This window comes from Lissotriton helveticus, chromosome 2_1, assembly GCF_964261635.1.
Source record: "Lissotriton helveticus chromosome 2_1, aLisHel1.1, whole genome shotgun sequence".
NCBI lineage: Eukaryota > Metazoa > Chordata > Amphibia > Caudata > Salamandridae > Lissotriton > Lissotriton helveticus.
The window spans coordinates 300,553,006-300,576,190 of record NC_136059.1 but is presented as its reverse complement, the minus strand read 5'-3'; the positions used below and the strand labels follow the sequence as shown (position 1 = coordinate 300,576,190).

The 23,185-nt window shown below is 43.0% G+C and overlaps 1 protein-coding gene across 3 annotated transcripts in view; it reads left to right on the top strand.

Moving 5' to 3' along the window:
- LOC144819324 (uncharacterized) overlaps positions 1 to 23,185 on the top strand; it is a 1,068,202-nt gene that overhangs the window by 444,313 nt on the left and 600,704 nt on the right. The window contains exon 4 of one of the 3 annotated variants that reach the window (XM_078677267.1): positions 11,506 to 12,566. The exons of the other annotated variants lie outside the window; for them this stretch is intronic. Coding sequence (XP_078533393.1) covers positions 11,506 to 11,661 — 156 coding nt within the window. The 3' untranslated portion in view covers positions 11,662 to 12,566. Of the gene's footprint in view, positions 1 to 11,505; positions 12,567 to 23,185 lie in introns of those variants that run through there. 3 annotated transcript variants of the gene reach the window in all.

Below are 23,185 nucleotides of genomic sequence, written 5' to 3'. Positions count from 1 at the left end.
CCGGTTGAGTGGAGGAAGTACCTGCCACGACGTCATTGATTTCCCCTCTTCCGGGTTGGAGACCAGAGAGGGCGGAGTCCCGCAATACTATTTCAATCGATGCTTTCCCTCCCGCGCAGCGGATGCGCGCAGCGGGCGCGCCGGCAGCGCGCCTAAAGCAACCCCGTCTGCGTCTGTCCACGCCCTTCCGGGGCCAGGGGCCATACACTATTCCCGCTTTCTAACATATTCTTCATCAGAACATAAACTTTGGCAAGGAGCTGCGGATATTAGCCCGCGCACCAAGGATACATTAAACTCACTTGGGATCTATTTGCAGGGAAACCTCCCTCCCACTCTGCCTTTAAAAAACACCGACCAAAATCCCCCTCTTAATAACAAATATCCGATGGCTCCTCCCATCTCCCCAGTTCAGGCACTAAATGGACTATCAGTATGTTACCTAAACACCCGCTCTATGGTAAAACACCAGCACGAGATATTTCACCTGCTGGACACTGTTAAACCGGATTTCCTCCTTCCCTCGGAAACATGGCTGACTGACGAATCGGGCCCTGATATCCTTGGGGCACTCCCCGATAACTACTACATTCTTCGGGCTGATCGACCTGCAGGGAAGGTGGGAGGAGGGGTGGCAGCAGTCATTAAACAGAAACACAAAGTCTCCTCCCTGATCCCTTTAGGCATCCCTCTAGTCGATAGCCTTTCTTTAAAATTTGTGTCTCACAATCTCTCTTTCATCTGTGTGTTACTCTATAGACCCCCTTCCCATATGCCCACATTTCCCCAGTTGGCGGCTGACACAATTGCCGAGCTAGTGGTTAATAACGCTCGTGTATTAATTGTTGGGGACATCAATTATTGGCCCAATGATGTACATGAAAGCCCACGATCTCTTGAATTCTCTGAACTACTAACGGGAATGAACTGCACTCAACATATAAAAGTTGCCACCCATGTAAAAGGGCATATTCTTGACCAGGTCTGGACCGCCAACCTGGATATTCTTCATCTACAAGTGGCCCCGTGCGCATGGTCGGATCATCATCTGGTCACCTTTGTCATTCCCATTGCTCATTCTGACACCACCCCCCATTAGGCAACTTTTTGGTCAGAAACTGGAATAAAGTGGACATGGATGTCTTCAGCTCCAAGCTAACTGCCGTGGCACCTAGAATTGGGGAGGGGTCACTCCATACTCAAGCCGTCAAAATTAATACTTGAGAAGGGAACTTGCCTGTTGCTGGCAGCGCCGCAGAAACTCTCTACTTGCCTGGCAGAGCCCCGGTCTCCCTCCCGCCGCCGCTGTTGTCATCCCTAGCGAGCCGCCGAGTGGAGGGAGACTACACCTCCCAGACTGCCCAGCGAACCGGAAACACTCCAGTGGGGTCACCGCGCCCGGAGGCGCTTGAAAAACGCTGCTCCCTCGGTGGAGATGGTGTTGATTATTTTGAGAAGGGAACTTGCCTGTTGCTGGCAGCGCCGCAGAAACTCTCTACTTGCCTGGCAGAGCCCCGGTCTCCCTCCCGCCGCCGCTGTTGTCATCCCTAGCGAGCCGCCGAGTGGAGGGAGACTACACCTCCCAGACTGCCCAGCGAACCGGAAACACTCCAGTGGGGTCACCGCGCCCGGAGGCGCTTGAAAAACGCTGCTCCCTCGGTGGAGAGGGTGTTGATTATTTTGAGAAGGGAACTTGCCTGTTGCTGGCAGCGCCGCAGAAACTCTCTACTTGCCTGGCAGAGCCCCGGTCTCCCTCCCGCCGCCGCTGTTGTCATCCCTAGCGAGCCGCCGAGTGGAGGGAGACTACACCTCCCAGACTGCCCAGCGAACCGGAAACACTCCAGTGGGGTCACCGCGCCCGGAGGCGCTTGAAAAACGCTGCTCCCTCCGCGTCGCGGGACACGAGCGGGACGCCCGGACGAAGCCCGGACAAAGGGCGGGCCGTCTGAGGACGTCCGAGGTTGGCCAGGGTTGGGTTGGGCCCGGAACTTTGTTTGACTTGATATATACTTAGTTGCAGTATTTTGTTCATTTCAGATATCATTATTTTGCGCATCCATTCGTAACTGTTGTGCTTTGTGAAATATGCCTGCGAAAAAGCAAACTACTCCTAATAATACTATTGATAACTATCTTGTACATGTTGTAGAAAGAATCAATAGTGATAGGAGATCTTCCTTGGGAATAGATTCACCTAATCAATCTCCCCTCATTGATATAGAGCTAGATGATCCTTTTGCGCATCAGATAAATAGTAGTTCAAATGGTGAAACACTTGATTCTCTGCCTGATACTATCATCATCCAGCCTAGTGGTACTGTCGCTGATATTGAAGATACTAGTGTTAACGAAGCTTTGATAGAGATATCCACTAGTAATGAGTCCCAAATCTCCCTTGCAGCACCCGTCCTAGTCCCGAGGATTATTGGGGAAAACCAAAAGGCTATGTCAAAACGGGAGGGTTTAAGGTCAGCTAAGAATAAAGTTGCAAACCTTCCGAGGAAATTATCAGAGGACGAGGAGGCTGATCTGACTAGTGAGGCCTATGTTACACTTTCAAATGCCCAATTCAATAAATTATTGATCATGATGGAAACAAAAATTAAAGGTGCAGTTAAACCTCTGGTCAGTAAAATAGATAAGTTAACCTCTGAGGTTAATCGACTAGAAGGTTTGCTAGAAAAAACCCTGGGGGAAGTAGGCAAACTCCCGGAATCTGTCTTATCTAGGATTGAGTCTACTCTGAGCAAACCAGCCACTGTAGTAAACAGTGGATTTATCCCTACCCCTGTATTAAATCCTACAATGACAGCCCAGATTAACTTCCCTGGTGGTGTTCCAGATGCTACGATCCCAGCTCCCGTTGTTGCTGATCCAATTACTGGGAAAGGGACTTTTGAGCTTGTAGTTGAAGCTTCCCCATTGGTTCTTGTCCTTGCTAATGTCCCTCCCTTGGCCCAAGGAGAACACGAAACAACATCTTCCTTAATAAATAAATCTCTATCATGGCGGACCAATAACATGGTAATTTCCCCATGGGGAAAGCAGCAACTCTCGGAAGAGCTTGTAAACGCGAGAAGGGTCCAGTGGATTGGGGACAGGGTCAAAAGTTTAAGGGGGAGTGTGCTGTCCTTCACTTTTCAGACCCTGGGGTTTTGCCTAATATCTTGCCCAACATCTTACCACCACAGCGGAGATCAACTTCAATTGTTCCACTGACTTTGGATTTTTTCTACCCTAGGAAGGGAAGTGGTCCGAATTCAAGTATTTTAAGAACAAAGTGGAACATTGTGACCAAGAGGGGGAGGAAGGATACTGCCTCTGCAGAGTGGGGTCTGGGGCTGGAAAATCGTTTCTCTGCATTTTCAAATTTGGATGCCTGTGATTGACAACCACCTAACTGCAACTTTATGCCACAAATTGTTTGCGATGTAAGCACCACTGGGGAGGCTAGCTATTTAACTAAAGATCGAACTAAGGGGTCCCCTTTTGCGGCTCCAGCTGGTCTAACCAATGGAAATGTCAATTGTAATGATATTGTTGGAAAGATGATGCATGGGATTGTTACAAGCCCTAGTTCTGTCATGGTAACTAACACGGGGAACCTTTTGTCTTGGAATGTGGCTGGTCTATGTTCCAAATTGGATTGTGCTGATTGGTTTGGATTTATTAATAAGTACGATCTTTGTATCTTCCAAGAGACTTGGGCCTGTGACCCTGTTTTTGCCTTGGGGTACATAAATTTTCATGTCCCTGCTATTAAGGGCCCTAAAGGGCGTCCGTTGGGGGGTCCTACCATATGGGTCAGGCAGTCTTTAAAAACTGTAGTAAAATGTGTGGAGCTTGACCAAAAAGATATCCAGCTCATCAGACTCACTAGTGATCTACCCATCTCCATAGACATTTATAATATCTATGCCAGAGGCGGAAATAAAGGTAAATCTGAGGTTCTCTTGAGCCTGTTTAATCTCCTTGAGATCCATTCTGCAGGGAAAAATATACTAATTGCAGGCGATCTAAATCGCACTTTTGAACCTCTCATCACTGGTGACACCCCTTTCGGGGAAGAGGAAGATAAGCTATGGGATATCCCCACATTAGATATTCCTCCGATAACCCGCTGGACGGCTGACATACTAGGCTTAAATGCAATGTGCCTGGAGTACGGGCTACGAGCCTTGAATGGTCGAACTAAGTCAGATCGAGTCCCTGCCATGACTTTTAATAACGGGCGAAACAAAAGCTGCATTGATTATGTCATCTGCAGCATATCTATATGGTCATCTGTTAGCGACATGGTGGTAACAGCAAGGCCAGAAAGCGACCATGACCCTTTATGTGTCTCTCACAATTGGTGGCTGTCTAAAGTTATTGTAACGACCCCTTGTGACCAACTTTTGCCTCCGACGATTGTTCCAACTAATGATATGCGCAGGTTAAGGTGGTCAGGTGTCAGGACAGACCAGCAGGTCCTTGAAAAAATAGGAGCAGCGACTGACAAGGCCATTGCGGCCCTGGAGTGCGTAGCTGGGACTTCACAGGGCCATGAAGACATAATTAAAGCACACGTGACGCTCTTTAACGAAGTTAAAAGTTATTTTTTAAAACCTGTACATAACAAGAGGGTCTGTGCATATAGAGCTGCAAAGTGGTATAATCATGACTGTAGGGTGGCAAGATTCAATCTAGGAGTTGCTATTAAGAGCAATAACCTGGGTGAGATTCGATCTGCTAGGAAGCATTACAAAAATTCTATTGCTAGGGCAAAAAGAGATTGGGACGAAGCCCACTGGCAGAAATTGAAATGTGCAAGTGATTGCAAACACTCTAGATTATTTTGGCACATTGTCAAATGGGGTCACGAAAGGCCTGCAGAAGCTAGTAATAACAATGTTCCTCATGATGCATGGGTCAAATTTTTTTGTGAACAGTACTCTACTAGGGACCAGTTCGTAAATAGTACTTGCCCTACTTATCTGTTTGCAGATGACGACATCTTTGCTCAGAGTGAAGTACTGTTTGCCCTGAAATCCGTACACAGTGGCCGAGCTCCAGGCATTGATGGGGTCCCTGCGGATGTTTTCTTAAATGACACCGATAGGTGGAGCAAATACATTTACTTACTACTAAACCATATTGCCAGGGGTGCTGAAATCCCGGTATCATGGCTGGGTGCTGTCATTATTCCTGTATATAAAAAGGGAGATTGTGCCCCACCTTGTAATTACCGCCCTATCAGCTTAATTGACACTGTTCAAAAGGTTGTGGGGCGAGTGATTGTTAACAATTTGCTTGACTGGGCAGAGGACCAGAACGTTCTATCTCCTTTTCAGGCTGGGTTTCACAGAGCAACCAGCACTGTGGACCAGGTCTTCCGTTTTCAACTGATTCAGTGGAGGACTGTGGTACTGGGTGGAGGTAGTCTTTATGCAGCATTCGTTGACCTACGGGCTGCATTCGACCTGGTACCAAGGGCGAAATTGTGGGACGTGCTGGCAACTCTGGGGGTCCCAGGGACCCTGCTGACCTTGATCATGAGACTCCACGAAGGTACTTACGCTAAAATTCAATGGGGTGGCTATGGAAATGACACTATTGAATTTCCTGTTGAGCGTGGGGTTCGACAGGGATGCTCAATGGCACCAACATTGTTTACCCTTTTTATTAATGGCATTGTTTCCCGCATGCAATCTCAGGCTGTGGATGCTCCCTCTCTCGCAGGTGTAAAAGTTCCTATTTTAATGTTTGCCGACGACACCTTAATTTGATCTAAATCCCCTAGCGGTCTGCAAAAAGCACTGGTAATTTTTGATAAGTTTTGTGGTGATCACGGCTTGGAGGTGAACGCTTCTAAAACAAAACTCATGGTTTTTAATCCTCATAGAAATTTTAAATCCAAAATATCCATGAGTGGGCGCTACCTTGAAGTAGTAAATTCTTTTACTTACCTGGGTATTCACATTTCTAATGACAACAGATGGAACCAACATTTAAGCATTGCAGTATTGAGACATAAGCAATTGGCTGGTACCATCGTTAAGGAACACAGTAAATCGTTGACCAAACCGATCAAACCACCCTTGATCATATACGAGGCTAAAGCAATAGGGTCAGCATTGTATGGGGCTGAGTTGTGGGGGCAAGAAAACCTGCAGGAGTTACAAACATCGGAGAATAACTTCCTAAGGAAACTTACAGGCACCCCACAGAGCAGTCCGCTTTTGCCTCTGAGATATGAGCTTGGCAGGAAAGAAATCTCGGCAATGGGTAAACTACGTCCGATATTATATTGGCGCAGAATTTGGACCACCCCTGAGCTTTCACATTACGCAGAAGGGTTTGCTGATGTTATTAAAGCGGACCGATTTAACAAAATTAGATGGTTAAAATCACTAAAATTAGCATTATGTGAACTGGGATTAAATGCATTGTGGTCCGACCCAGCCGGGTCATCCTTCCCCTCTAAGTCAACCTTAAAAAACCTATTTTGGGAACGGGTTGAAAACAGGAGTTTGCTCAGTACTAACAACGGGTCCATGACTACTGCTTTCCTTGAGGTTAAGCTGTTTCCTATGTATGAATTGTATTGGGATTATATATCGAAACCCATGGATAGGAAACTGTTTTTCCAACTGAGGGCTGGTTCTCTTCCTCTCCGCAACTTAACATCAAAGTGGAGAGATGGAGGTCCAGCTACTTGCCCAGTATGTGGGGAAGGAAAGGAAACGCTTGGTCACTTTTTGTTCTCCTGTCACGTATATTCCGCTCCAAGGCGTGTTTGGTTGGCACCCATGTGTAGAAACCTGGGTACTAAAAGTAGTATGGTAGCTTTGCGTATTGTAAAATCTACCTCCTTAACCTGGATTATAATAGCGACTGCAAAGTATCTGGGGTGGGCGTGGGTAATTAGGCAGAGATTGCTAGTAGGGTAACTACTCTCTGCTTAGTCGATCAGAGACTGCTAGATTATCTATTCTCTGTTCCGTCCCACGTGATGTGTCTTTTCGGACAACATTTTTTATTGACTTTTAATAGTGAAATTGGATTTGTTTTTTAACCTGATTCTATTTATATGAACTTTACATCTGTGATTGTATGAATTATGCTGAAATGTAATTGTATTTTTTTACGTGTAACGTGCTTATGTCATATTCGATCTTTGTAATTTAATTGTATTTTATTATGTGTTTGTATGTCTGCTTTTATGAGTTATACTCGAATAAAGCACTTTGAAATTGAATACTTGGCTGGATGAGGCCAGAGACAACTTAGCCCCCTTGAGGAAAGTTAAAATAAAGAGGCCCCATGATGCACAACGCTGGTTTACAACAGAGCTGAAGGCTAAGAAATTAACCATTAGGCAAGCGGAATGCAAATGGCGACGCAACTACTGCCCTAGTCTTAAAGCTATATTTGTATCTGTATTCAAAGACTATAAAGCATTGATCCTTCAGACCAAGGCTGAGTACTTCTCGTCCATAATTTTAAACTCTACCAACAAAGCTAAGGAAATATTTTCGATAGTGGACGAACTTTCTAAGCTAGACAGAGTTATTGTGAAACCTACACCCCCTCAACACCTGTTTGACTCGCTTAATCATTTCTTTATTGAAAAAATTGTTACCATTAAGGCAAGTATTCCTAAACCTCTAGATCCTCTGCCTTATTTATGTTGTGATTCTAACAATGACTCTGTGGATCACTTACCTCCGGTCACTAAGGAAACTTTCTTTGGCCTTCTTAAGAAAATTGGCTCTGGTTCCCCTATGGACAGCTGTCCCCCTCGCATCCTCCAGGAAGTTTTTTTACGCTGCCCAGATCCTCCCCTATCACTTATCAACAATTCCTTAGCTCAAGGGATTGTTCCAGATTTTTTTAAGATGGCTGAGGTTGTCCCTATTCTCAAAAAACCTAGCTTAGACCTGCTGGTACCGGGCAACTACCGCCCCATCTCTTTGCTACCCTACCTGAGTAAGGATATGGAAGCCCATGTTGCCAACAGCCTTAGCTCGTTTGTTGAACAGACCCATTATCTGGATCCCCATCAAGCAGGTTTTAGACCTGAACATTCCACTGAAACTGTTGTTCTGTCCGTCTTGGACGAGCTACGAAAGGGAGCGGACCAGGGTACTACCCAGGCCCTGGTGCTCCTTGACCTGTCGGCTGCCTTTGACACGGTCGACCACCAGATTTTGGTCGACCGTGTCAACAGTGCTGGGCTCCAAGGTCTATCACTGAGATGGATAACCTCCTTCCTTAGTAATCGCTATAAAACTGTCCGCCTTGCTAGCTTCAGGGCAGAACAAACAAAACTGACCTGTGGGGTCCCACAAGGCTCTGCCTTATCACCTCTACTTTTTTATCTGTACAGCCTTCCCTTGATCATTGCCTTGCGCAAAAGTAAGGTTGTGGTGTTCAACTATGCTGATGATCTTCAGCTGATCTTTAACATTGATCCATCCACCTCATCTATCTCCAACTTTCAATCCATAATGAATTTCATCAGCGATTGGATGAATGCCAATCAACTCAAACTAAACCCAGATAAAACAGAGTTGATTCTTACTGGCGGCATGGCTAATCCGTGGAACTCGGAACTTTTGGCCTATTTCATTAGGGATCCCCCTGCCCCGGTCTCATCAGTAAAAAGCCTGGGGATCATGATCAGTTGTGATCTTACCATGAAGGTCCAGGTTAGTTCGGTGTTCTCAGCATGCTTTTTTCATCTGCGCAAAATTAGGAAAATCAGTAGGTTCCTCTCCACCGAATCCTTGACCCAGGTGGTTCTTGCCCTGGTCACCTCACGTATCGATTACGCCAACTCCCTCTACGTGGGTATTCCTGCCTACCAAGTACATCGCCTGCAACGGGTTCAGAATCAGGCGGCCAGACTCATTTTTGGACAGTCTAAGCACTCCCACATGAAGCCATTGCTGAAAAGCCTTCATTGGCTACCTATTCCTCAACGCGGCCTGTTCAAGCTGGGCTGCACCATTCACAAAGCCTTGTCAGGACGTGGCCCTGCTTTTATTGCCCTGCACATCCAGCTGTACCTTACCTCTCGTGACCTATGTTCTTCTAATAAGAACTTGCTGGTGTCCCACTCTTTTCAACGGAAGAACACGGTGGCCTCAGATACATGACCCTGGCTTCCCAATTTTGGAACGCCCTCCCCCCCTATCTGCGCATGATGGACTCCTATATTCAATTCCGGAAACTACTCAAAACCAGGCTTTTCTCCCACGCATACAACTGATACTCACTTTCTGTTTGGCACGGCGATCGGTCCTGCTTATAGCGCCAAGAAACCGCCTGGTGAACGTGCGCTTAAGAAATTAATTTTAACATAACATAACATAACAAGCAGAACTTAAACTTGGTAAAACCATAACGTGACGCCTATACCTGAAGAGTAGTCTAGGTATGGTAACAACACACTCTAGTGATGACAAATGTTGCCACAATTCCTGTTACTGCCCTTTTAATTGCTACTATTTAATGTTAGCCTGTGGAATTTTCTGCTGCGATAAAAAGTTATGACAAAAGGTAAAAAAATATATATATTTTCTTCTTTTACTGCAGAACATTTGAATTTTCGCAGTGATATTTCTACCACTAACAGTAATAGCATACTACCGGTTGTAAGAAATAACAATGACTCCACAATTACCACCATGTTTAATGGTAATCTCTGAGGAGTAATCATTTAACACTTGAAATATTTCTACAGACTAAGGCCCCTGGTAGCTAATACATGTAGGACTTATATATTTTGTTTAGGCCCTTGAAAATGAATTCACCCATCACATGCAGGAGAGCAGTACTGAAATAGCGCATGTGTGTTGTTTAGCAGTGGTAATGCTTCATTTGCTATTTTTGGTGTGGCATGACTGCGGTTTGTGTTTGTACACCTCAAAAGCATCAAATCGCTTGGAAAAATAATGTTGTCACAAGTCTCAAGGATAGTCATTTCACTACTGTGTAAGTGTAAAACAATGTTACTGCTTTCTAAAATGTGCAATAAACACATGCGCGTGAAACGCGGTGTTGTGAGCATCAAGTTCTACATGTCATGCCCCATTTTCCAATTAAAAGCTGCTAACAGGATGTATTTACCACAACTGGTAAAAATACCTCACTCCCATCCGACTCATTTGTAATCAAGGGATAATTAAGTCTTTCTATGCTTGGGGCTTTGATAAAATTGCAGTCCTACTTCTGTGTTCATACTATGTCTCGTTTTTTTCTTTACTCCAGACTTCAGAGGAATTTAATTTATGGTAGCTAGTTAGGGATTATTACTATTTCTGGTGTAGTTAAATAGACTTCTGCAACCAGATACTCCTGAGCAATGTGAAGAAGGTACACTGTTATTGTTATCATTTCTTGCATCACATAATCACAAAGTTTCTAAAAAGAAATTGCAATGTTGTAGACAGCACCTACCTATTTAGGTCACCTCCTGTCTAAGGAGGGACGTGTACTCACATCAGATCGCATTTAGACTGTTTTAGATACTCCTGTGCCCCGTACTCAGAAGGATGTCCGTGCACTGATTGGCCTTACTTCTTTTTGTAGGCAGTGGATCCCCAGTTTTTCACACATTATTAAACTTTTGTTGACCCTTTTTGACTAAAGACACTCTAATGCCTTTTACATGGACTATTGAATGTCCGAATGCCCTCCAACAGTCACACCAAGCTCTTTGTTCTGCGCCAGTATTAGGAACTCCAGACTACACTCACTAACAAGAGCATGGAGCTTAGTACAGACTTACTTGTCAATACTTTTACCAACAGCCAGTACACATTCAGGGTGGCACACAATTTTGGTCACTTGTGGAAAGAAAGGGGTTTCCTCACCTCACATGGGACACAGATGGTGCATGGAGAATTAGTACATAATCTTCTTACTGCCCTAACCTATCCTAAGAAAGTGGCAATTGTTAAATGTAGTGCACACAAGAAAGTGACTGATAAAATAGGAGCAGGTAATGCATTTGCAGATCACACAGCCCGTGAGACCGCAATGCAGTGAAGTACCACCTCCATGTATGTGGTGAAGTCACAAGCTGTACGGTGGCATGATGCCAAGCAGGAAGTGCTGGACATGCAACAATCTGCCTCTGCTGATGAACTAGATCAATGGTCTAAGGAGGGATGGTTGACTGGTTGATGAGGGCTGTTGGAGGAAAAAAGATATGACCAAATGGAAGTTACTCACAGCCTACGTATATCCCTTGATTCACATGGCACATGGGCCGGCACATGTTGGTGTATCCTCAATAGCAAAACAGCTCATGCAAGTTTGGGATCATCCTGATATTGCCGGCACTGCTCAATACCACATAGACGATCTGGCCTTACGCTGCATGAAATTGTTTTTGGCAGGCCCATGAATATTTGGGGGGTCCCTAAGCCTCGCCCTATACATGATGTTCCCCATGAGTTGATGAGTGACTATTTGTCCCAGTTAACTGACAGCTTGTCTTCTATTTATCAGCAGGAACGGGAAGCTTTTCCAGACAGGTCACAAGGTGATGGACACAATTTGCGCCCTGGTGACCAGGTGATGATCAAAATCTTTCATCGGGTGAATTGCTTTGAACCTCGCTGCCGTGGCCCAGTGCAGGTCCTTCTTGCTACCGGAACTGCAGTGTGAGTGACCAACAGGAAGAACTGGGTGCAAGTTACAAAATGCTGCGTTGAAAAATTACCGCAACATTCTGAATAACGAGAAAGGCCGAGCTGCGTCACCTGATAACCTGAGGAAGTGTTCCCGGACCACACGCTCCCGGCTACATCTAGATATCCGCTTCGATCCAGGAAGAAAGACATTTAATCGCAAAAAGAGACTGTTTGAGCCACTGTCCTGGGTGGTTAAAGACTGACTACAAAGAGGGGTAGCCTATTAGTGACTACTCGGTTCAACATAAGTGAAGAAACCAATGCCTGCCCAGGACCTTAGGGCCATCTGTTCTGTTGTTTGCTGACGAGATGAACATACCTGAGGAGAAGAATTGAATACTGAAAAAATCTGTAGCAAATACACAATGTTTGTTACTGGACTAGCTTCGACTGCTGTTATCATTGCTACGATAATGTGGGTTGTGGAGGAAGTAGCTCCGGCTCGAAACTTACTGACTGCTACTACTCCCGTCTCCACTGAACATTATTATTTCACTCTTCCCTATCATAAGAAGCTCCAAATGTCGTATCTCAATAACACTTTCATACAAATGTTGCATCATACTCATAATGCTACAAACACTACCAACTGCTGGATATGTGGAATGATGCCAGCTCATCAGAAGAAGGGAGCCTGGTTCACACTGTTGTGGGGCTCTGAAATTGCTAATATTACTCTAGCTGGTGTAGGAGGACTTAATGCAAAACTTAATAAGCCAAGGGTTATGGCTGTCTAAAGGCATGGAGCCAGTTTTTCTGTGTTGTTTCTATGAGTTAGCTTTTCAGCTTTCTATTCTAATGGTTTTTACAATGCAGCCTGTGAGCTGGTGATGCCCTCCTTCCTCTTTGCAGGATTGTGGTTATCTACTGTGCATTAAAGCCGTTATCAAATATGCATTGTGTCCCTGCTTTTCTTTTGTTTATATATATATAAATATATATATATATATATATATATATATATATATATATATATATATATATATATATATATATATATATATATATATATATATATATATATATATATATATATATATATATATATATATATATATATATATATATATATATATATATATATATTACCTACTGGCGGTCGCCAGTAGGTAGTTATAGTTAGGACCATAGGAAATCTGCAACATTCTACATTCTACTCACACCTACAGCCCGAACTGCTGAACAGAATTACTCCAAATTTGGCAAAGAGGTAGTCCTCAGTTCACCATAGGAAATCTGCAACATTCTACTCACAATAATTTTGGTGCCGATTGATGAATCTTTACAAAATGCTCAAAACTTTGGCCAGCTATGGTACGCTCCTATCCTGAATGTCTCAGGATGATTTGTAGTGTGTTTATCTAGGTACCCATATTGATACTCCTATTTCTGACCCTTGTCCGGTTATTAATTCACTAATGTCCATACACCGGCACAGAAACCCGTTTTCAGATTAGGTCATAGCGCATGCTGTCACATTAAGCAAGCACTATCCCTTCAGCCCCCTAGAAAGCACACCGAGTTCTCAAAACAAATCAAACCTCCAACAGACCTGGGAAATCCCCCGCAGGTATTGTTTTGATTCCGCTCGAGAACTCCTGCAAAGAATGTAAGAACGACCAGTCCTTATGACATTCTTGCTGACGTCTTATGTCCATCCTTACGTCAAACACGGCACCTTTCAGGTATAAATATACCGACGCTGCCCTAAGCTAAGACACGGTGGTGACGAGCTTGGAGCAGCGCTACTTGCCGGAGAGCCCAGCTGATGCAGAAAAGCCCACGGACGCTGCCCCTCCCTTTTGACGCGCTGAGAGAGACGCTGCCTTTTCTCCTGCCGAGAAATCCAGCCTCCGGCGTTTCCAGCCGCCCTCGCGGGTAACTGGGATATCGAGTCCTGTGACAGAGATACCAACCCTCCAGCCTTCTAAATCCCAGGTACTGAACTGACTAACCCCTTACAGAGAATTCTTGAGTCAGATTCTTGGCAAAACAAACTTAACTTAAACTGCTACTTACTTACTCCCTCCCAAGTATTAGGCTTAGGTCAGGTACACCGGGGTAGGCGTAGTTAGAAGCACCAGTTGAGAACGATTAGTCAATGTATATATGTATGTATATCTTTTATCCATTTTAAGTATCATATGGCTAAGAAACCATATAAATGCTTTTACAGTATTATTTTATAATTCTGTTTTTACTGTATGCACTTTACTTAACTATAAGTATTGCAATAATAGCGATTCATTTCTCTTGTATGAGAAAAGAGACTGATCAATAAATAACATCTTTTTATTGAAGCACGCCCATCTCTTATTTCTCTACAAACTGGTGAAACTAAGAATGCACGTACTGACTGAGTAAAATAGTTGTCTTTTGTTTTCACACGACTCTAGAGATATACTCTTGATTAGGGGAGAGCAAAGTTGTCATGTTCTATGGTTGTCAGAAACTAAATCCCTTCTTGTCTATCCAGGGAGGTTAAACTCCTCCTTGCCTATTCGAGAAAGTTTCTAGTGAACTCTGAGCTAGCAGGCACACGTAACTTTAAGTCTAATATCGTCAGTAGAAGACCTAGTTAACCACAGTCCTACGTCTATACTATTGAAGATATTATTCCAATGCGCAGAGCCTATTGGGATAATAGTTACTACACTACATGGCGCCCAACGGTTTGGATAGGCGATAAATCTAACGCAAGACATTAGAGTAACTCAGTCGTGCTTTTTCACACAGACCCTTTTTTCCATAAAACTCCAAAGACGTCTGGAGTGGGTGAAAGGTTAAAATCCGCCGAACTTAGTAGGAGGAGACTCCTATGTATGGTTTTGGTTTATTCAACGTTGAAGGATACAGTGTTCCAAAATATTGTGCATCTAATCTTTGTTTCCGTGGAAACCTGATCTGCAACAAAAACCCTTCTTGACAGTAAAATGTCAGAAACTGAAGAAGAAAGGGAGACAGCTAGAGTAGCAGCTCAACTCCTAGCGGAAGACACAAGTCTCGTACAACAAGACCCGGATGCAATACTCATCCCGGTCAGCATAAGAAAAACTATAACCTTAAAACTTATAGAAAATGGACTGACACCAAGAGGTGGTACAGTCATATTCGTAATTGAGGCACACGAATATCGGCAGACAGAGGTATTCTATTCATGGATAAATTTTCCAGCAGCGAACGCTGTAACAAAGGAGTTCCATTATTACAAGATAGAGGAACCTCCGGATGAGTACACCCCTTTCGAGGAGGTGGAAATACCACTCAAATACCAAGAGCACCTGCTCTGGTTTAAAGGCGCCCTAAAACATAATGATCACATCACCAGGCTCGGTCCACTAGGTAGACCCGGAGCAACGTGGCCGGTTCTAGCCAGCTACACACCACATCCAGACATTGAAAAAAATGTCAATACCAGAACTTTTAACACAGTTAAAACAACTGATTAAAATACACAGACAATTAGTCCAATATGTAATGCGGACTTCAACAGTCCAACCAGCTATTAAAATTCCACAGCTGACCCCTCATCAGGGGAACACAAATAAAATCACACCACAGAACATACAGTCCTGTCTAGGTAAAGTACCCATTAAAAGGGAACAAATTCCATTCTGGTTAGCACGGAAAATCACTCAAATAGAGGCGGTATTTCCAGATACCACCCCTGTGGAGTAACACAGAATTCTGACTATCTGTCTCCCAATGGGGATCGCACCACATGTGGAGGACTGTGACACTTGGGGTACAGTCTTTGCTTCCATTTACACAAAAACACATGGTGTTCTGTCCATGGCGGTAATACCAGAGGTGCTAAAACAGATTCAAAATGAATACGGTCCAGAACCTGCTTTAACGCTGGGTATGAAATTACTGAAAGACTTCAAGCAGGTCTCGGCAATATTACTAGCAAACATAAAAGGGGAAGCAGCAAATGTGGCGATCCGCCAAAGATTGAAGGAAACAGATTTAGCAGACCAACCATCTGAACTCGCCAGAATCATAGAAAAATCCTATGAAGAACTAGGAAGAGATAGTTTGGGTGGGAAACCAGTGAAACCCCAACTAATTGAAAATCCTGAAAAAGTGTTTATTAAAAATAATCTAAACACTTCAAAAAAGAACTGGGATGGATATAAACAATCCACTCCCAAAGAAAAAAGATTCCAATCCAGAGGAAGGTCTCCTCGGCGGAGAGAAAGATCTCCGGACCAAGGACACAAGTCTCCCCAGAGGGAGCCCTCTGAGAAAAAATACAACCTTAGAAATAGGGATAATTTGAAGAAACCTGATAGATATCAAGATATTGATACACGTCCCTCTCGATCTTTTCAGACTTCCTCGCAGAAATCGGAAAGAAGAGGACGGTCAGAACACAGGGAAGAGCACGTCAAGTCCAAAGACAAAGAACCTGCTCATCAAAGTAAAAAGTTACAATTTCCAAAGAAGAAGGTAGCCAGCATTAAAATAATAAAACATGCCGAGGATCCTGAGGACTCAGCTGAAAAACGGAGGGTGGGCTCAGACAATGCTAGACAGCGCAGCAGAAGTGAGCATAGCTCGCAAGATCCTGATGAATCATCTGGAGACAGTGGACACGAATGAGTACATTCAGGTGGAAACTGCAGATACCAGAGTTAGCAAACCTCATAAAATATATGAAATAACCTTACGCATAGAGGGAGATAAGACTAGGAAAATAAGGGGTCTATTTTGGGATAATCTATCCAAGGGCTATGACATCCTTCTAGCTGAAAAAGACTGGCCATCAGAGTTTGTCAGGGAGTGCCCTCATGGCGAAGAAATGATTATGCCTGCCTTCTCAAATCATATTCCAATTCATAAAAAATATACACTTGCAAGAAAGTGGGCAGTAGCCCAGGCTCCTGTACTATATAAAAATCATGTGGGATGGGATGAGGACTCTCCTCCTCACAAGATCCAGTTAAAATCTCAACCGACTGCACAGAGGCAGTACCCAATTAAGCAAGAAGCTAAAAAACAGGTCAGGGAGATCTTAGATCAACTTGAATACCAGGGGGTGATTGAAACATGCACCTCACAAATGAACAATCCTTTGTTTCCTGTCTCCAAACCAGATGATTCATATCGTCTAGTTTTGGACTACAGACACCTTAACTCATGCTGCAAAACGTTTGCAGTACAAAACTCACACAGTGCGGCACTAATGAATAGCATAGTGCGCAAAAAATACAAAACAACATTAGACATCTCTAATGGATTCTTTTGTCAAAATATAGCACCTGAAAGCAGATATTCGACCGCTTTCTCAATAAATGGCTCGCAGAAATATTTCTGTCGTTTGCCCCAAGGGTTCAAGAACAGCCCAGGATTATTCTCAGCGAGAGTAACAGAGTTACTACAAATGTATGATGATGAGGCATTATCTTATGTCGATGACATCTATCTAACAGATAATGACTTGGATACTCACTTGACAAGAGTGAACACCATAATACTTGGGTTCGCAGCAGAGGGTTACAAATTCAACTTCAAGAAGTCAAGAATTGCCCATCTGACTGTCCTATTTTTAGGATATGAATTATCAAGTGAAGGCAAAAGCCTGGCTGACGATTTCCTAGAGAAATGTGCTGTAATCCAAGCACCTAGGACACTGAAAAACTTGCAATCAATTCTAGGTTTCCTGAATTTCGGAAGAACTTACATTATAAACTATGCAGAGAGGGTTAAACCTCTCTATGATCTAATAAAACCAGATTTTAAAAGAATCAATTGGACTCAAAAACACACAGAAATTTTGAGATCTTTACAAGCAGACATGTTAGTTAAAACAAAACTGCAAACACGCGATAATACACGCAACCTTGTGATTCGAGTCATCCCAGGAAGATGCGGATTCACATACGTAACCTCAAATGAGGGAGAAAAGGTACCAATAGCATACAAAACACATTTGTACACAGAAGCTGAAAAAACATTCAGCATTAAGGAAAACATTGTTCATGCGGTTCAAACAGCTGTAGCAAGAGAAAGATACCATGCTGACGGCAGACAGATTACAGTCAGAACAGCAGAATCGGCCTTTGAGGCATTAACAAGCCCGTGTAATTTACCTACAATGGTACTAAATCCAAAATGGATACAATGGGAAGATTCTCTTGCTACAGACAGAGTGAAATACTATTTTGATCCAGAAATGACAAAATTAAAAAATCTAGAATATGAAAGAGAATATCCTCTGCCAATCGACATTCTGCCCATACGACAGTACGCCTGTGTGATACATACAGACGGACATGTTCAGCCCTCAGTTTGGGGAGAACAAGCTTATAACACCATATGCGAGATTACAAAAGACGCGTGGCGCGGAGGTAAATTAAAACCTCTGTTTTCAAAAACACACTCAGTGGAAAATAATTCAGAACAACAAACTGAAATAATAGCATTAAAAATGGCGCTAGAAAATGCCGATCGCGAATTCCCGACACTAATAGTGTGTGATTCGTATTACTGCGTCAAATCATACAATAACGATTTACAGAAATGGATTCAGAACGGTTACAAAGATGACACAGGTGCAACAATAAAGCAAAAATTGCTTTGGGAACAAGTAGTTCTTTTGCAGAAAGAACTACCAAAGACTCACGTGATACACTCACTGAGTCATCAGCGTGATGGCGTTCACGTTGCAGGGAATTCATTTGCTGAGACAGCCACAGCGGAAACAACTAAATCGGCTTCCGTAGCTACAAAAAAGCGTTCAGTAAAATACATTGACGGGGAAACAATGCTGGCGGTAAAAACATCATCAAAAAGCGACTGCTCAGCGCTACCCCTCATGTATCCACTCAATTATACATACATAATCGATGCAAACTCCGTTCCTTTTGCTCGAATCCATGGAGTGGGGGATAGAGTGATTCCAAACATGGACAGGAGAGGCTTGTTAATAGCAGACGCACATATGGGTGAGGGTCTTAGACACCTTACACTTAAGGATTCTCTAGAAGAATTACAATCAACATACTGGTGGCCAGGAATGAGCCTGCAACATCACATATTTGCAAAAAACTGTCCAAACTGCAACAGAGATCGCAGTGGTGACCGAGACGGTGTACTGCCATGGCGTTTCACCCAATAAGGATTAGGCTATCGACATAAAATACCCAGTATGAATAATGCGTCATATTAACATATAGAGACTATTTTCACTTATAATGTAGACCCCAGCTCTCGGCTGACGTCTGAACTGTTATAAAAGATTTGCGAGTCTATAATGGCATATACGCAATTGGCATGCTACATTCTGACCAGGGTCCTGCTTTTAGCTCTCGAGCTTATAAGACGGACATGGCCGGCATGGCATTGTGGTACTCTTATCACCTCCTTCCTGAGGGAAACGGGATGGTGTAAAGAAAAAACCAGGGCATAGAGCAATCTATAACAGCAAAGGTATTAGGTTTGGGAGCTGGGTGGGTCAAACATTTAATAAGTGTCCAACGTAGTCTTAATAATCTGCCAAGAAATTCTCTGAGAGGTCTCAGTCCGTACGAACTATTGTTTGGGACTAGAATGTTAATCCAGGACCTTGATAGTCAAACTTCAGTGGTTAAAGAAAAATGCTTTGATATCAAAGATCGTTTGGCTATTTTACAGGACTTAAACGAAACAAGAAAAGACCTGAGCAACATAAAGTTGAAACAGCAGCCAATAACCACTGAAGAGAAACCACCTGTCCCAGCAAGGCCTGTCTGGATTCCAAAAATCGGGGATCTGGTCAGAGAAGAAGATCGCGGTGAAGAAGGAATTTGGGCCTTCTTACAGAAAAGCAGTTCCTGTCTTGTCTGTCAACGGGACAAGATCAGTAGTACTACCGCCCCTTGCTGGTAAAAAGGAGAACCGAGTTGTATCCATCGACCTGGTTAAACCACAATCATGTGGCCGATAACAAGTAGTAGGCCAAGTGGACTCCCAAGAAGTAGCAGAACACCAAAGTTTGCTACAAACACAGAGGTTCAAACTGAAAGACTAATCACAATTGATAAACCTACAGTAAAACAACAAGGACTATGCAACAAAGCCATGGAACTTAAACCTCTTGAAACCCAAATTAAAATCTGAAATCAAGAAACACCAGTCTACAATGATGTAACCACAGACTATGCTAATGAAACAAAGAAAATTCCAAAAACGAAAAGGAATCCAGAAGCAATTGAAACAATTGACAGAACAGCATCAGGCTACTTCATCAACTTCGATGATTTTTCTGAAGATCTGAGTGAACCAGAGGAACAGCGGACAACAAAAACTTTTAGAGATAAAGCAAAGGAACTCTTTCATCAACTAAAAGAAACCTATCTGATTTCTCCATGGATTGAACTTTGGGTGGCACTAGGAGTATTCATCCTCATACTTTGGCTCATCATGGTACTATGCATGGGACATTTCATTAAAGGAAAATATGCTACAATGGACACAGCAAGTCAGAACATCAACTTGGTCCTGAAACCACACAAGTCTTCACACATAGAGAAAAGAGAACTTTCTTCAGTAAACTTCACAGCCAATCCCATACCCGGTGGGGTTGCATGGGACAAAACTGATTACGAAATATATGGTCCGGTTGAGCTCCTGAAGTATCCTCATCAATTCAAGATTTCATTAAGTGGCTTTGTAAAACCAAGCACATTCGCTGATGATTGGGACTTTGAAAGTATTAATGATATGATGTCTGATCTAGTAATGTCAGCTAAATTTACGGAACATGATTATTTGCAAGGTTCTTCTAATTACGATCAAATGTTTTGTTACAACCATTATGGTAACCATTATCTGCATAAATCTACTCAACCTAGAAATGTTTTAAAATTTAACCAATGGGAACATTGTGCAACTCCACCAAAAGGCAGTTCAAAGACATTTTTTGATAAATATTCATACTTTTCAGGGTTCAACACAAGTAATGCAGAATCATTTTATTTCAAATTGTTAAATAAGACAGGAGTGAAAACCATGCTTTCAAACACAAAATTGATATATTCAGACTCATTCTTTGAAAAAATGAATACATTCGGTTTTGATTTCTGGAACAATAACATTTAAACCAAAACGATCTGGGGCACAAAAGATTGGCAAGTGCAAGGTATAGAATCATTATTTAGAGCCTGCATGATCCCAGAACAAATTATATTTTTGAATGATACAATTCAACAGACATCCTGTCTTGGCCTAGCAAAAATTAAAGACTTAAATAAACCGTCTATTCCAAAACCAACACCTAACAGTAATAGCACAACGGATGTTGAGATAGACGTATCCCATATTTTAAACCAAAACAGAACACATGCTGATTGGAAACAATGGTTGATCTGGCCCACAGACACAAATAACTGTCTAGACAGATTCCTGAACAAAATACAGGGGTTCACATTGACCAGGCCAGACCCAAGATACTCCCAGAGACAACATTCAGGGATTGTAACTACTTATAGTGTGGGGAAACTCTGCCTTCAATGGCTACATACATCCACACTGTCAGAAATTAAGCAACACTTAACTTTACTTAAAGAAGGTGCTGACTTGCGTGATTTCATCATGGGACCACGCAAACAGCGTCAAAAACGTTTCATAGTGGCCTCTATATATGCAGCTTACAACGAAGCTTGGAAAGTAACTCAAATTGAGACAGCAGAAAAAATACGGGAAATTGACCGTGTTAATTTGGAAAAATCACTTTCTGTTGTGGACAATGGGTTAATGACTCTGTCTTCCAGAATATATTCACTGGACAGTATTGTATCTTCTGCAATCGATATAATAGAACAAGACTTACTGATGTTGCAACACGGTCAGTCTCAATTACGTTCTATTGTACAGCTTGGCTGGACGTTACAAAGTCTGCGTTCAGGCTATGTGCCTTGGCGTCTAATCAACACAACATCACTATTTAATATCTTTAACCTTACTGATAAACAAATCAGTTTGGCACAAAAGGGTGCTGACTATACAATTCTGAGCATTGAAAAACTTGAGAGATTACCATTGACAATGTCAGAACGACCTGTCATTGAATGGATAATACATGGGATAATGATTATTCCGATAACAACTTTCCAGTTTCAATACTGCCAAAAATATATACAGGCAGGCCAGTATGAGAGGTTGGGTAAAGGATACATTAAGTCCACATGGAACTTGCCCTATACACACACATGTGTCAGTAATAACGGACAGAGTGTATTTCTTAGTGGTAATAATTGTGAAAAATCACTAAGTGGCATACTTCTGTGTCAGGGTATTAGTTTGCATGGGGCCTGTGAAGGGACTTCAAATAACCTTTCATGTCACCAGTTAGGCACACCTGCAACACAAATAGAACCATTCTTTAGAAGACTTTCGAACGGGAGTTACATTCTAATTGTAGATCACAGATGTTGTGGCTTGCTGCCAGGAAAACCTTATCTTGTAAGCGTGACTTCCAGGGGCATGTGCTGTGAAAGAGTATTGTTCCCGAATGATGCTCCAGACAGGGAGGGAAGGTTATGGCCCAGTTTAAAAATATCTTCTATTCGAATTGATACTTTAAGCAGAATGAAGACTGTGCTTCTACAGACGCCAACCCAGTTGACGTCATCAAAAGAAACGTATGATCTCCAAGTTGCAAGGACAACGGCAGAGATTCATTCAATGTTATCAACAAATTGCCCCCTACACTTCGCAGAAATGCTGAACGAAATCTTAAATATTTCTGATACAAGTGGTATCGCAAGTGTATTTAAGACAGTTTTTTAAGGCGCTTTAACCCCATTCAAAGCGATCCTGGGTATTTTTCCAAATTTCGTCCATTCCATCTTAGGCGGACTTCCACTCCTATTGGGACTCGTAGCAGGCATTTTATTCTTGCTACTATTGCTTCGTTATGGCAAACCATGTCACAGACAAGACTCCAGCAACAATGGAAGAAACGATCCTAGCTATCCGCTACCGGGACCGCATAACTAAAGTCCTTGGCTTAGCCCGGCTACGGGATCTGAATATGACCTGGTTTCTTTCATTCAGACCCATCTGGCAGAATTGTGTTATTCCTGTACTAAGGTGCATGCTATGCGGCGAAGAATGCGTGTTGGACACCTGTCTTACACTACAATCAGACGTACCATTGGATGCAGATACTTTGTTGGGTCCAGTAAAGGCTCATGCATTGTGCTGTCCCCAGCGGCTACCTATCCTGATGACGGCATTCGTGGAGACTTCACCACTACGATTGAAGGGTAGTGAAGTACAAGATGAAAGCAGCATCAACCAGGTACAACCTTCTGTAAGCAGTTCTGATCGACCCATCATTGAAAGCAATCATGCGCATGACTGCATGGTAGCGACATTTTCCAACCTGGTCGAACTTTCACCAGAAGCTGTAGACTGTTTTTTCGAGAGTCTGTCTGAAATGATGTTTTCACCGGAACAGAGAGAATGATTTTAAACAAACTTGCACACGGCGTTCCCTGAACTCTGAATTT